This window comes from Necator americanus, chromosome I (assembly GCF_031761385.1).
Source record: "Necator americanus strain Aroian chromosome I, whole genome shotgun sequence".
Classification (NCBI taxonomy): Eukaryota; Metazoa; Nematoda; class Chromadorea; order Rhabditida; family Ancylostomatidae; genus Necator; species Necator americanus.
This window is the reverse complement of record NC_087371.1, coordinates 7,256,380-7,272,482: the sequence shown is the minus strand read 5'-3', so window position 1 is coordinate 7,272,482 and position 16,103 is coordinate 7,256,380. Positions and strand designations below refer to the sequence as shown.

At 40.4% G+C, this 16,103-nt stretch overlaps 3 protein-coding genes across 3 annotated transcripts; 1 reads left to right on the top strand and 2 right to left on the bottom strand.

The window, feature by feature from the left end:
* On the bottom strand, window positions 1-10,038 carry RB195_004776 (uncharacterized protein; the record flags this gene model as incomplete). Its single annotated transcript, XM_064182763.1, has 10 exons — window positions 1-324; window positions 1,893-1,958; window positions 2,017-2,149; window positions 2,263-2,330; window positions 2,405-2,488; window positions 2,743-2,865; window positions 6,367-6,580; window positions 6,645-6,700; window positions 6,782-6,994; window positions 9,919-10,038. The coding sequence occupies 10 exons, from the start codon at window positions 10,036-10,038 to the stop codon at window positions 1-3; spliced, it is 1,401 nt and encodes a 466-aa protein (XP_064034030.1).
* A 1,895-nt stretch (window positions 10,039-11,933) lies between these two features.
* Window positions 11,934-13,022, bottom strand: RB195_004775 (uncharacterized protein; the record flags this gene model as incomplete). Its single annotated transcript, XM_064182762.1, has 1 exon — window positions 11,934-13,022. One exon carries the CDS (start codon window positions 13,020-13,022, stop codon window positions 11,934-11,936), a length of 1,089 nt encoding a protein of 362 aa, XP_064034029.1.
* Window positions 13,023-15,520: 2,498 nt separating this feature from the next.
* RB195_004774 (uncharacterized protein) lies at window positions 15,521-15,868 on the top strand (the record flags this gene model as incomplete). The annotated part of the gene is made up of 1 exon (XM_064182761.1): window positions 15,521-15,868. One exon carries the CDS (start codon window positions 15,521-15,523, stop codon window positions 15,866-15,868), a length of 348 nt encoding a protein of 115 aa, XP_064034028.1.
* Window positions 15,869-16,103: the final 235 nt, after the last annotated feature.

Below are 16,103 nucleotides of genomic sequence, written 5' to 3'. Positions count from 1 at the left end.
TCAGAACAGCACGACGGTGAGTGCGGCGAGCGGTTGCGATGCGGCGGTGGCGGCGGCGCAGTAGGTCGGGCCCACGCAGCGCGGCACCAGTACGGTCGGCTGCTTGCGGCCCAACACGCGACTCTTCCATTCGCGAGCACGCGCAGCCAGCCTTTCGCGTCGTTCCTCTGCGTCTCGCGAGTCGTCGTGTTGGGCGCCGGTCTCTGCGTTGCACTCGACGTCCTCCTCCTCTGCCTCGTCGCCCTCACCGTCAGAGAGGTAGCCGGGTTCCACGAAGAATGCCTCGTGATCCGAGTCGACGTCCGAGTCACCGCCTGTGTCGTCCTGAAAACACATTGTATCAGTTAAACTGTTCGTTAGCACTAACCTAAACTCTTCCTACTGTTTTTTTTTTACTTAAAGATTCAGTTATGTGTTGATATAGAATTGATTCGGTAACGGAGTGGAATATACGTGACGAAGAGAGGTTTGTCGAGCTTTGTACATTACCAAAGTGAGCAGAGAGGAGGAATTAGGAACATGATGCTGCGGGAGAGCCTCAAATAATAACGTAATCCTTACATCTTTATCGATTGAAATCGACCAAAACATGTCCACTGTTCTTACGGATGAATTCACCTCAGTTACGAACTACTTTCCGCATAAAACCACAGAACGCTCTATGAATTTATGCAATTTCGTCGCACTAAGCAGAAAAAACAAGGACGTCTAGTCACGTCATAAATGATGTCAGGAATGTCGCGAAAATTGAGTTTTTCTTCTGAACTGAATATCGAGTTTGCTCATTTCACCACATTAAAATGGATGGCAATATTTCGAGTTGAATTACATGATGTGGAAACTGAGCAAAAAAAAACAAAAAACAAACAAACAAAAAACAATGATTCCACTTGAAATGGCTGTCAAAAGTCACCAATCGAATGTTTGCACGTCCTCCTCTAATATAAGAGAATCTTTGAAGAAAATCTCCTAGTTGCTTTAAATTCTACGAGACTACTAACATGACAATAGAAAAGTAGTGAATATGCGTTAGATCAAGAAGTAGTAGTAGTGCGGTGGTGGCAAATTTATATTTGAAAGAGATTTCAGAGTAAATTGTAGATTTTGAGATAAGTTATCCACATCATAGTACCGTCCTTCATTCTCTTCAATGAGTTACTAATTACATTAGCTGAACTTGTTGTTATTACCAATTTCTAGAAACTTAATTTCTTCCAACTATATCATTTGATGGATAAACAAAAGAAGATAGAAATAATTATGAAAAAAAAGTTTTAAAGTCTACAGAGTTTTAAATTCTTCAGATTGTATTCTACTTAAACAAAAGCAACTAGACTTTTCTACATGGCTAAATGGTGGAAAATGGAATATAGCGTTGTTTCGCTCATTCACGGGCGAGAAACTTTCTTCTTGATCGACTTCGAACAAAAGTTAAACAACTACTGAAAAACTTGAGAAATAAAAAACCAAGTGGTTTACAACTTCAAGCACTTTTTTTTACAAACTATTGTCATAAATTTGAAATCTCTTTGAACATGATAAAGTATGTTTTTCCTATCTTTCAGGAAATTTATCCCAGAAAATCCCAATTATTTCATCTCATTCTCGTGGCGATAGTGACAGAGATAATCCAATCGATAGATCAAATCCAAACCTAGCTTAATCCTCCTACTATCTTCTCAACCTAGGATTTCTTGATGACATAACAAAAGAGGTAAACTCAATGTGCAGATACAAACTTTGGTAGGAACTTGAAATAGGAGAGGAGCGCATACATATATCAATGAGATCTACACTTCAGATGACTAACATCGAAAATGTACGTAAAAGAATTAAATAGTAACAAAAACTAAGAAAAGAAAAGGAACGGAAAGATTGTATAGATTGAATACCTCTTCATCTGACTTGCACTCCTCGGCGTCAGATGGTTCTTCTTCCCATTCGGCATCCGAGTCCACCTGAAACTATTTGTATAAGGAATCACTTTGGGACATTGGGAATTACAGAAATACAGACTTCATAATCGATATTCTTTTCTGTGGCAGAGAACGGACGTCGACCCGTGATGACTTTGCTGTGACTGCGCCAAGTACCATAATATGGTGGACGATAGTTATCGTGAAACTGGTACAGTTTCGCACGCATAGGACTAAAATACGTTATCGACACTCATATGAAAAACTCTCGCAGTCCTTTCCCTCTCCCCATCGCAAAATTACCGCACTATATTGTGGTTAAAGTTGGAAAGATGTGAAGACTCACTTTACAGCAGCTCCAATAAGTTTTTTCGGGTTAATTGATAATGATGACAGGTAGGATGTTTGCGAGACCTTAAAACATTGGAATTCGAGATTTCAAGAAAAGAAACAGCAAAGTTCCAAAGAATGAATTACTCGGAAATTACCTCTGGATGTTGTTTAAGAATGTCTTCTTCCAGCTTAAGAATTGGTCGCCTCTGTATGGGAGCAAGCGTCATTCCATCTTTGATCTAAAAATATAACTAATAGGAAAATGTTAACAAACCAAATGTGAATAGAAATGTTGTGAAAACGTGAAACTGTAAGCTGGTGAGATCCACACTCGAGGTTAGATAAATTATATCTTGATAAGACTCTAATACCTAATCGAACAGCAATAACCCATACGTAATAGCATTTAAAAAAATCGAGCTAAAATGAGGGATTTTCCTCTTCAACTCCTTTCCTGAAACGAACACCAAAGATTTAAACACTGAAGTCATACCTCAAATGGCTTGTACCAAAGTTCTTCATCAGCCTTCGCAACCACATCCGGTTTCTTTTTCTCGACTTTGTTGAAAAATTTCATGAAGTTCGCTGATTCGCGACGTTTTTTCTCTTCAATCGCCTGGAATTTAGCATTATAAGTGTTTAAAGTCACTGAAAAGAAGTGAGAAAAAAAGGATATTTTAAAAGCTTCAAACCGAACGTGCTCAAATTTCGAATGTGAATTGCTTCCATGCACAATTAGAGCGTCAAAATTCGACATTATAAAAAAGTTACTACTGCTTAAGTTTGGTTTAATGTCCAAGCTACTTCCCTTCGCTCATTTTTTATATCATCAAAAAAAACGATAGAATCGCAAATCTCTCAATAAATATACAACAAAGGAAGCCTAAATTATTTTAAAACCACCTCCACGCTGAACTTCAAAGTTGAACTTCTTCTTGGATTCCTATAGGCAAAAATCCTGCTAAGAATAGAATAGGTAATGTGGACTTGAAAGGTAGAAGATAGAAATCCCCTAAGCTTTACGTAGGGAAATATGGAGCAAACTTTTATCTTGTCGAATTGAAACGACTGAACAATTTAGTGCAACTACAACTTTTTCGGCTCAAAAATACCATCGAATGAGACCAAACTTTTTACATTAAGACCAGACTGAATCTATGCTAAACTATGCGGCATTAATACAGTGAACCTGTTTCCAGCCCTATATGTAATCTCCCATCCATTCATGCAACTGTTGTAAGGAATACGGCTAAAAAGAGAATAGAAGAAGAAAGAAGACGAGAAACAAAGAATACAACTCTACTGTTATTTCTAATAAAGCCCATACTTTATCTGCATCCTTTAGTCTTCCTGTAAAAAAATCTTAGACGGTGGAAATTCTTATGTGGTCACTTTTCTTGCGAATAACTAACTGTTCGGCGAAAACAAAATCACTTAACGAAAACTGCTAACAACGAAGTTGCGCTAACTCTCAGATTTCATTTCTGCTGCGAATTTGTGTGGAAACACAGCACTACGAAATGTCAAGGGCAAAAAAAAAGCAGAAAAAAGGGAAAAATTTAACCTCGGAGATAAGAAACTTTAAAGTTGGAAACTGTTCTTTCGCCTGGTAACTCATTTGAAGTAAGAGCTATGTTAGAGCGGTAGTAATGTGCTCCTTATACCATCCCGAACTTTTTGGGATTTTTAGTCACCCGTTGTTATTAATTCTTGTAACTAGTTATTTAATGTGACTCAGACCTGCAAGAATAAACTTGTGACAATAGAAAACAGAAAAACCAAAACTCATTTCCTGGGCTACTTTTTCTTCTAGACCTTCAGATAAAATACGCAAATATCGAGTTCGATATTTAAAATTATTTCACTTAGGTGTTGAAACCATCAAATCTGCTTAGCACCAGTTCAACTTATCTTCATAGTGTTACATCGAAGGAATTACAGACGTGACTTCGAACTTTCACCTATCTACGGATTAGAATTTCAAAATTCTGTAATTTATGCAGGAATAATAGAGCCCGCACATCTCCGCAGCATAGGTACGATAGGGAGGAATCTGACCCTCCACAGGTGAAGCGGGTCTAACTCATGGGATGCCGCTCAAATGAAGGAGGTCCCTTCACTAACCGTCCTAAAATCAAGGAGGTCCGCGCATAGGCTCCGAATATCGCATCTATGCTCCACATTAATTTGTTTATTGACTTGATATAATTTTGAATATACTCTAAAGATTCCCGAAATCTTTAAAATCATCATTATCGAAGGGTTCAACGATATTCACGAAGAAAGAATAGGTGAAATTTTTCGGAGCACTACGAGTTGCAGGCCATTATTTGAAATCTCCCCTATCTTCTTCGTGAACATCGTTGAGCCCTTTGATAATGATGACTTTCCTGGCATCGGATAACTTCTATAAAGGTATATTAAAAGAAGAAAAGTGACGGTTTTACATTAGCGCTAGTACTTCTTAATGTAACCAGTTATCTCCAAGTCCTCTCTTCTTGAAACCTCGGCATTTGATAGTGTATTTATGTTCTCTTCTTTGGCCAACGAGGTTTAAGTGAAACTTTTTTATTGGCCTGACGTTTCGACAAACTCGTCTTTTTCAAAGGTCTGAAAAGAAAAAAAAGTAACCAGTTAAGTTGTTGATGATTTCAAAAATAATGAATGTGAATAACCGGACGTTTATTTTTATATCATATATTATGTATTTTTCAGTACCTTCTATGGTGGTCCCAGAAACCAAACTTTCAGCAATCCTTTTAAACTCAATTCAAGCAAACCAGCTAACTTAAGGGCCAAGAAAATCTTCGGGCGGGGCAAAAAGCATATATTAGAAGCGCTAAGCATTAAATTGTTATTTATACCATAGTAGTGACTGCTAAATTCGAAAAGTACGAAATGATTCAATCTTCGTTCTTCGCAATCACCTCATAAGCTCTCGATTTTAAAGTGAAGGAAACTGAAAACAATCCCATCATTTCAGTTCCATGAAGTCAGAAACTCAATATTTAGCTGAACAATGTGAAAAGGGACACTTTAAAACCTGCTATGAAACCACTCTTAATAAAGCGTCAAGATTCTGATGAACTTAAGGTATTTCAGCTATTCAAAACATAACACGATATGTTTCATGGTAAAATAAGCACATCAGCAACGAAAAAAAAACTAGCATTTAATTCCCTGCGATCTCTATTAGTTAGTATAATCGCACTGCGGCGTAGAATGGTGCCAAAACCTTTAAGGGTATCCGCTGTTGTAAAAGCGTAGCATTTCTCGTGGAAACGATAGCGATATAACTGTTATGTTGTGTATTGCAGCATATTGGAGAAAGTGACGACTATACACTTGTCCGATCCATTATCCGGATGAACGACGCCGGTGACGACGACCGCTCATACGGTTGCGCGTGACATCTCGCGCGTGTGAACTTAAGCACATCGCGTCGCCACTTCACCTCAATATGAAACATGTTGCGGGTGGAGTCGAGCGGTCTACGTCCGATCAAAGACCTTTGTGGCCGCCTCACGTTTCACCTGCTTTCGAACTGACGTATAAGGAATGCCTATTGCTTTCTGCTGAGAAATCTCTGCTGAGTTTTGCTCAAATAACCGCTACAACCTTACAACCGCTTGATCCTATTCCTCCAGTAATTACATATCTTGAAAATTTCCGAACCATTTCAACTCAGACTCACAGTCTTCCTGGCTTTTACTCATTTTCTACACACTCTTCTCCCTCCAACTGTGCGTTTGCACAATTTAGACTACTACGTTCTCACATAATGGTATAAAATTATCCATCAAAAAGAGCCATAGATGCTTCAAATCAAAAATTATAAAACCAATATCAAGAATAGCAGTAAAAAGTAGAACAAAGACAAAAAAGAGTTAAACATTAGTGGTTCATTACCGAATCCGTGAAGCGTAGTTCCGCATCCTACAAAGGTAACGAACACTGGGCTCGGTAACGCTTTTTTTTTAATTCGCAGTTAGTTTCGGAAAATTAGCTGTTTTAGAAGTGCTCGAGTGTCACATAATATTAGAACAATGTTCTTACTACCAATAGTAAAAATAGTAAAAAGTAAAATAGTAAATTGGTGTTATAGAAATAGTCCCACCTCTTCCTCTCGTCGTTTTGCTTCACGACGCTCCTCCTCTTCCCTGCGTTTCGCCTCCTTCTTCTCCTCTTCTTCACGCTTCTTTTGGGCCAATTCCTCTTTCTTCTTTTGTTTTTCTTCCTCCTCTTTGCGTTTGCGCTCTTTTCTCTCTTCCTCCTCCCTTCGCTTTTCTTCTTTTCTTCGCTCTTCCTCCTTTCGTTTCTCCTCTCTTTCTCTGTAGACAGAATTGGATTGATACTAAATGCCAAATATGTTGAAAAAACAGAAAGAAACCCCACCTCTCCTTTTTTTCTTTTTCCAGACGTTTTTCTTCAGCTATTTTTTCCTTTTCAGCCTGGAACGAATTGAGGTCAATAGTCCAACTTGGTAGCATCCTGTCTTATTCTGAGGAAGAAGCTATTCTGTTGAAACATACCTTTGCCCGCTCTCTTTCCTCCTCTTTCAGTTTCTTCTGCAGCGCTTTTCGTGCCTTTTCTGCTTCTCTTTCCTCTTTCGTCATTTTTGGTGTTCCTTTCTTAGAGGATGTTACCGTACCAATAGCAGAAGTTGCGAGTGAAGGCGTGACACGTCCTGAGCTCTTCGGACTGGACTCGTTGTCATCCAAAATCGTGACATCGTCTTCTTCAACCTAAAAAAGTAACGCCCTAATTCTACCATAGACTGAACACCTACTGGACGTAAAACTATTTTTCTGCGTGTGTTCGACAATCCACAAGTTCTTACCCTACGGCTATGGCCTTGATTAGGAGGATTATGGCTTGTCTTCGCTTCATACTCGCTTCCTATGAAGCTGTATAAAGTTTTTTTGCAGTAAGACTACTGAAAGACATCAGCGTGAGCTAGAGAATGGTTTACTGCCATTAGTTTACGCTTGGAAAACTGAACAGCATAATGTCGCTTCGAACTCAAACTGTAATAGTAAAAGAGGGAAATCCACTTCCCTCCGTAGCACGCACATCAACGTAATTTTGTGATTCTTCATAGACTTATGCAATTACTGTGTGTTTTCAACACTTTGACTTTTCATCTAACGCTTTAAAGGAAAGAATATATGATGAATCCGAGGGAAACTGAGCCAACAGCTCTGTGGAAGGGAAACGCTTAGACGCTTTAAATGAGATAACCGACAGAAAATAGGATAGAAAATAGAAAGAATTTCAATCACAACATGTCCTCTTTTCGACGGAAAATGTACATTTAACAAAGTTGTTTTAAAAGCTAGAGGGGTTGTCGTCGAGTTCACACCTTAAAAACAACGATAAATCTAACAAGTTTTGAAGGCATCACCCCACGAATCTGAGGTGGTACGGATATCAGGTGGAGTATTCGTATGCGGGATCGTAGATTATGGAGAGAGGGGTGATCCCGACCATTTCTTACTAATTGCAGTAAAAAACTGCCCGGAAGATACGGCTTCGGGCGTTCCGGCGTGCTATTTTCTACAAGGAGTTCGATTGGAGCGCGCCAGCCTTGTGCACGCACCGCATCTTTCGAGCCGTTTTTTACGGCAATTAGGAAGAAATGGACGGAATCACCCCCTCTTCATAATCTACTATCCCGTATACGAATACTCCACCTGAAATCCGTACAACTTCACATTCGTGAGATGATGCCTTTAGGATAGGAACTGTAGCATTTAACACAAATTAAGCAAAGTGGTAATTAAATTAAAAGAGAGGTCATCATATAAGATAAGATCCTAGCATTAAACACGTTATCTAATGTGCACACTCCATCTTGTTTCCTATGAACAGCTCAATCCAGAAAGTAGTTTTAATCTCAAGCAGTTTAAGACAACGTAGACAAAGTTTCTTTTCCACTACCACTAAATGAAACAATTATTAAAGTAGATTTATTTTTGTTTGGAAATCTTTTTTTCTTCCGAGAAACTGATGCTAAATTTTTCCAGCGAACAGAATGACAGTATTTTTTAATGACATATTCAGATATAGTCGGGTCAAAACGACTTGAAGCTCAGCGCAGTTGAATGATTGAGGTGACCGCTTGCTAGATTCACTCACCAGCGCCAGCTCAACCACGCCGATTCGACCGCTCCCGCTTATGCAACTACATAGTAATTCAAAATTCAAGTAGTTTTGATTCGACAACAACAAGAATAGTGGCAGATGCGATGAAACGCAAAAAATAATTTGCACCCAGGTGTTGTGAATTCGTCCTATTAATTCAGAATTCATGTATTCGACACATTTTTGCGACCATTCTCTGATAGTTTTCATTGTATGAACGTTTGTAACAAATTTCCAGCAAATTCGTCGTTATAGATCTATCAAAGTGGCACCTTTTTGGTGAGTTCTTAATTCTGAGCCTAACTTTTTAGGTAATACTTTGATCCTTGAAGAGATTTTCAATTGTCATGACTACACAGTTCATGCCTTCATTCTTTTCCTAATCAAATCCCATTCGCACACATGCATTGTTGAAAATACTACAACAGTATTTCTACTGTAATTGAAAGCGAACAGCAAGTATATTTATACTTTGCTCTTCGATTTATACCTGTCCCGTTCCCGAATGAGTAATAAGTCCAGGTGTAAAATAGCAATATAGCAAAGTCAAAAGTTCATTCACACGTATGCAAAAGCTATACGGATCGAAGAAAAGTAGTTGACATCTCAAAACACTTGTTCTACTACATTTGTTCTCGTAATTAGTCATACTTAGTCGTGTCAGACATTTTGACATTAGAATAAGATTGCACTTCAGAGAAATTCTATTCTAAATTTGTACGACATGATTTTAATGTCAAAATAATCATAGTAGATAATAACAGAAATGTATTTTAAACATTATAAGAATCGAAAATGTCATATGAATATCTTTGACTAGTCAAAAATGAGAGAATTTCGTTTACGAAATCACTGGATACCTTACTCCTCTACTCTCTCTCTCTCACACACACACATTCCTAAGGTGACCGATGACGAATACGACTATTACTACTCGTTAATCAAATATGAAAAAATATATGACGGAAGTTTACGCTAAAAGTAACTGTATAAAAGTGACTCATATGATATCTGAAAAGGTCACACCCATCAAATCAAATCAAGACCATCATGTATTGTAACTCAATCAAATCTTGGTTTGTTACTGTACAAAATCGGATACCTCAGCTAAAAACAGCTTAGAAAACTCATGACAGATAAAGGGCTTTAAGAAGGATTTATTTCTAGCATTTAACTTTAAAATTAGCTTCGATTTCCAGCCTTATATTTCACTTACTCCCATTTTGTTTCAGTACGCAACTAAAAATCATTGAATTAGTTCCATCGATTGATTCTGGCCGAAATCCCGGCGTCACCGTATCACCTAAGAAACCAAAAGCACCTATGAATTTTGTGCAATTTTACTATAATATAATATTACTATTATTTAATAACATACGAGAAAGTATCAATCGCATCGAAAGTTAATGAGATCTCGGAGAAGTTTCAAACATTTGAATGATCGACAATTTGAGAAAAAAAATCCCGCAAACCACTGCTTTTAGAAAAAAAAAGAACCTCAAAATACAAATATAATCGATTTTACCTTTGATTTCTTGATAGGATCTGTATCAGAAGGAGAACGAGTTCGTTTCAAACCATGACGTCCATCAGCGCTCATCTCAACGGCGTCATTTTCTTTCGTACAAACATCGACTTCGATCATTGTTAAGGAAACTATTAGCGTAGTTAGTGTTAATTCCAAGTTGATTTCTAAAATAAGACATTTTTACAAAAGAAATATATGCATTATCGAGGAGAAAAAAAGAGAACTACAGTTGTTTCAGAGAAATAAGATATGGGATTGACGTAGAAGGGTCAGCTGTAGCAGCAGCGTCATAACTTTTGAAGGTTTAGTGACGCTACAACGCTATCGATCGATAATGACGTCATGTTTGTTAATGAGGTCATTGTTGGAGAATTATAGTAACTCAGCAACTTCTCTGAGCATAGAAAATTTCTAAAAAGCCAATCAAAATCTCTTCCGCAACGAAGAAAAGGGGAAGAAAAGAATTTACAGTTCATAAACGATCAAATATCAAATTTTTGACCTATATAAATCACAATTCCTCTCTTCTCCAAAACAAAAAGTCGTTAGCGTTTGATCAGTGGTGATCCTTTGTCCGGTCCTTTGAATGTGGAACCTCTACCAGTAAGGTCGGTGTTCTGGGCACTATGCAGCGTTTTTGGCTCCAATTCGTTCAAAATACATGTTCAAATAAAGCGCGTCCACAGATGAGAACTTCCTGAGACTTTCGTTACCTCCATGAGGAAGTAAGTCCTCCGCAAAACATGAGCAGAGCACTACATGAACGACTGAGTGCGAGTCCACCCACGCTAAGCGAACGATTTTAATCCAAATCTGAACTTGTCTTTGCCTTATACACTAAATTATGGATAAAACGGAGGGTTTGATTGTACTAACCCTACTACTAACCACCTCTATCCATTTTGTTTGAATACCTCAGTGAGAAAAATAAAAAAAAAGAATGGCTCCACGCGGAAATGACGACAAATTTCCTAATTTCTTTACTCTAAATGTCGTAAGTTTGGATATCTCAGATCGAGGATCGACTTCCGACGGAATAACAATGGGAGAAACCGGAGAGTATATAGTGGAAATTGAAAAATGTAACAAAGATGAAAATTCGGTGGTGATACAGGATCTAGTTGAGTAAAAGGAGGTTTTCCGAGTAAGTACCACCCTATGGTACTTACTCTTCCTTTACTGTATTCATCTTTACCGAAAAAAATGATACAAAGATGAAAATGATAAGGGTATGGATTGGTAGTAAGAAAAAGAATACAAGAAAGTATTTTGAAACGATAAGTATTGCTCCTAATGATGAATTAAATATTCATAACAAAAATTGTATAAAATGCAAAAGGGGTCCAATCGGATTAAAACTTCCCAAAGTCCAATGCACTTGCTCTCGAAGTGGCGCTTTGAAGTTAGCGGTGGGAATTAAAGTGGGACCTTGCTCATCTCTGCAGTTCGATTCCAACAAGCGAGGGTCCTGCCTCGATCGTAACCGCAAGCTTCACCACACCATTTCAACCGCAGCCGTCTATGCACCGAACCTGAGTTCGTTTTGATCCAACTGTAACCACGGTGGAAAAATAAATTTTGTGTGATCTCGCATTTAGTTGACATCATTTTTACTTTGAAATATGTCATAAATCTACCACGCAGTCTCAAAAACTTGCTTTTGCCTGGATTACGGCGACGCGCCTGCCCCAATGCTACGGATTCCGTTTTGAAAATTCTCTTCAGAACAATGTTGCAGCTGTACGAATAGCAGAATTTGAATCCGTATAGCGTAGTTAGGTGTTACGTGGTTGAACCTTCCAAGCGTCAGCGATGCGACCCCTAGCGGATTATGATGACCATGATGGACCTAACATAATGGACAGGATTTCATTCTCTGTTGTCCATTATATTAGGTTAGCTGCTTTTCACTCACTCATACCCTCTACAATTCCATAGTTTCTTAATCACACAGATGACCACGCGTAGATGTAATCATCGTGCCTATCACAGTGTTCCATCTTTTGTATGGGTTACAATTCTCTGACACCAGAAGCTGGGGACTGAGAGTCGAAAAACAACTCAACAGCGAATTTGAGGTTAGTGAAAGACTTGAACGGTTTATGCTTCAGGGAACGTTTAAGGGGATGATACAGTAGATAGTCTAATGTAGCGAGGTTTGGGGAATAGAGTCGATGGAGGACCATTTGGACGGGAAGGCAGAAGTGACATGCAGCAGCGTCGGATGTAGTGCAGGAGGTATACAGCGGCACGTCTCGGTCAACTCGCGAAGCTGCAGCGTGTAACTTCGACGTCAACCGTCTGGTCGTCGGGCAGCAGCTCTTATCACAGCATTCCCCAGAGTCCAGAAGCAGCGGAGTAGGACCTTTTACTGGTGTGGATTCGATTATGTTCACCGGGTACGGAAGGTGTCGAGAAGCTAGCAGACATCTCGTCATAGAGGACTTAGCCCTCGCGACGATGTCCTGCGGAAGTTCCGATCGACGCGAGCGGAGCAGCAATAACCGGGAGGCGCATGAGTGGGTCTCGGTCAAAGCATAGGATACCCATCTCGACAGAACTTCGGTGGCTTTTAGCATGACGGTGAACCTTAATGGCGCGCTTGGCAACGCTAATTTGTGCAACCATCGTTCAAATCCTGGCGTTCGGAAACTGCTCCAAAAAACTTCGCAAACTGTCGTCGACGTTAGTGGACGTCCAGTGCATGGAAAGTCGGCGAAAGAGAAGTTTACCTCATTAAGGCGAAGAAGCTGATTGTTAACGGTTGATCGGGTAGTAGTCCCCTCGCCCAACGCCTTGTTGATCCCTGACGCACCGTACAGCGTCGCTTTCACTCGTTGAGGAAGATCACTCAGAGATGACGTCGATTCATTTGCGTCACAACAAGGAAGCGGCTCTTTTATCCAACATATACCCGTGGCTAAAAAGCTTCTAGAGCCGCCTAGCTTTTGCCTGAGCTTCCAGGAAAACAGGCGTGTCCTAGCTTTCAAACTCAAAGGTGCGGAGGAGCTAGCGGTTGTGATCGAGGTGGGACCTTCGCTTGCTGCAATGGACTGCAGAAATGAGTCCTGAAATAGTCCTGAATTAGCTCCTGCTTTCATTAGACGAAGTGTATTTTTTGAAGCGGGGCGGGGATAGGGCAGCAGGAAGAGATTCCGCTGCTAGTAAACAGTCGATGACTAGAAATCGTCTTAGGCCAAATCGACCCTTTCGTCCCTCCGGAAGCGATAAACTGGTACGAAACTTTTGGGTTAAAATGTAGGTGAGGGGGGGAAGCACTCAGTAGCGCCGTTATTTCTGGAAGTAAATAACTAAGTCAGTCAGGCCCCTGAAACCTAAGCATTAGTCTTTGAGGATCTATGACATGTAAGCTAAAGTTTCTAAGGAAAAAAAGAACGAAAGATACAGCGTTTGGAAATAAGGGCGCCACTGAATGCCCCTCCCCTCACCAACTACATTTTTCCCCAAATTTTCTGGGAGGGTAACCCTCCTCCTCAAGTCATTCTTTAATCTACATACGTTTTCATTAAACTCAAACGACTCTGAAACAGAGTTGGAACGCGTTGGTGCATTTCACAAACAAAGCGAAGTCCACAAAATTTGACTGAAAATCCCAAATGAGTCAAACTGCAAGAAATAAACAGGCTATCGTGGTGGGACCACCACGTGGGCAACGTGCAATGTGCGAACGTCTCACAATATTATCGAATTATGCGGATGGAGGAGTGATCGCATACGCACCAGCATCATTCTGCAAATGCACCAAATCCCTTAAAAAATCGACTCGTTCGTAAATTGCTGCAAAAATACATCTATTTCTTAGCTTCGACAAAGGTGTCAAAACGAACGAAGAGAAATAGAGGCAGAATCACTGAAGTACGACTGAGTTCATCTAAATTATATTTAATTTCTGTTCCTAGGTGAGATTTTTCTTCGTTGCAAAACTGAAACTATATCATAGGAGTGAGAACAGCTAGAAAATACGCATGAACGTGTATGAGAGAGCGTACGTCGTAAAAAGCTGCTCTAACGTCTTGTATCCATGGAGCGAATCATTCGAAATGCTACTCTAAGCCCATTTAGAATTAGGACTTCATTTAAAATTTTGATTCTAGCCGACTTATGTCAAGTGAACCTTTAAGAGGAGATAGAATTGAATCCAGTGGAACTATCAAAAATTATTAGAAAAGAAATATGAAGCAGAATCGAAGAAGGTCCCAGCGAAATGCTATGAAGTCCAGTCCTAGAATTAATTTTCATTTAGAATTTTGATTTTAACACGCGGCGTGCTTCTGAGGGGACACAGGATATAGTCCAGGAAAATTATCAAGAATTACTAGCATAGAAACGTCAAACAGAATCGAACAATGCTGAAGTGTGAAAAACTCAGCGAATTTGAAAACCGGGAATTCGCGCGCATTCGCTGGAAAGGGGCGTGTCCCCGGGGTGGGCGTGGCGTAGTGTGATCGATGTGTGGTCTCACCGTCTACGTCCTCCGTATGGTTCGTGTCTCTCATCCGTGAAGTCGGGAGTGCCATTATACGCACAGGATGCACACATACATGCATGTATTGCGGTATGATGCATGTGTATGTATTGTTGTTGTTGTTGTTTACGTTGTTGTTGTTGTTGTTGTGCCAGCCGACGTCGACGGTTAGCCAGCGTTATCCTCAAGGTGACGTAGAAGTGAAGCCGAGTTTTCCAGGCGTCCCAAACAGATATCGTAGTCCTTTAATGTTGTCAGTGCGTGTGAGTGTTTATTCAGCACATGCAAACGTGTACTACTATGCACTTCCCCGCGTCGTCTCTATTCTGACAACAGCCGAAATCTTTTGTTCGTTTCGGGACCCCTGCCACGTCCCTGAAGAGCAGAGTGTAGCGCGGCGATTCGACGCCAATTCTCTGGAAATTTTATTAAATTATACGTCTATTGACAGTCGCTCCATTGGTTAATTCACATTTTGAACATTATTAAAAATTATTCATTATTTGAATTTTGTTCCTCAGAAAAAAATTCTCTAAACCAACCATTTATGTTTTGGCGGGAATTTTTCGATCAACTGCTGCGTTCATTTATAGTTCGCTATCGATGTCGCTCATTGTTCTTCGATCAATGTCATATTTTAGGTCCCAAACTGAAAACGTCTTCTCTTTGATTTCACCTTCTCATTCTGCAATCTTAATCCTCCTTCATTTAGGCTGGGTCCCTATGTACTCTGGCGCATTTGGGGTTCTTGTAGGAATGACCGTAGTTTGACCCATCGATCCACACGATAAATAGCGGAAACTCATCAAATTTACCCGATCGTGTTCCTCCTTTTCCCCCACTCCCCAATGTTTCCCGCTAGTTAATCGAAAACAATCGACAATGCACTGATAACGATACGAATAACAAAACTCAACAAAAGTCAATCAAGTTCCCCGGGAACAGCGAAAACTCGTCCGTTTTTTTCCCCCGCTCTCTTTCGTACAGATCATACAGCCCGTGAACGAGTCTTCTGTGCCCATCGTTGGACTCCGCCACAGTTCGTGCGGTTCGTTTGTTTGTACATCCAAAAATCGTGATCGCCCGTATTTGCGGACATCAGCAACGGCGGCGATGGTGGTGGACACCACCGACCGACCGACGGGCGGACGACGACGACGACACGCCGCACACCACAGACCGAAGCCATGTGCGCGTGTGTGTTTGTGCGTAGTACACAACAAACCACGTTCACTACGTCCTCGTATTCTACTCGATCTCGATATTCCCGCCACCTCCACCGTAACCCTCGGGGGATCACAGATCGATATCGATCAATACGATAGTGGCGGTGGCGACGACGACCGGAGAGAGAGAGAGAGAGAGACCCTAAAAATATCGGCGTGCGTAGCTATTTCGGCTATGCTTATCATCACGAGACCTTATCAAGGTGATTCTCGTTTCCGCGAAGGAGAAGCGTGATCACCGCACACACACCCTTGCCCGTCCTAAACTGACGGCTAGACGCATCTCATTTCCTCGCTCTGCTTCTCTATCCTCTCTCCGCTTACCATGAACTCTAACTGCCTTTCCTTTTTCTGCGTCTCAAAGTCCACCTCGCCCCTCTTGAGACTGAGAAATGCATAGTTTTCTCTGCTTTTCCTTTTCGCCCTCTGTTTCTGTGCTCCTAAGGATATTGTATGTGATTTGTAGAGGT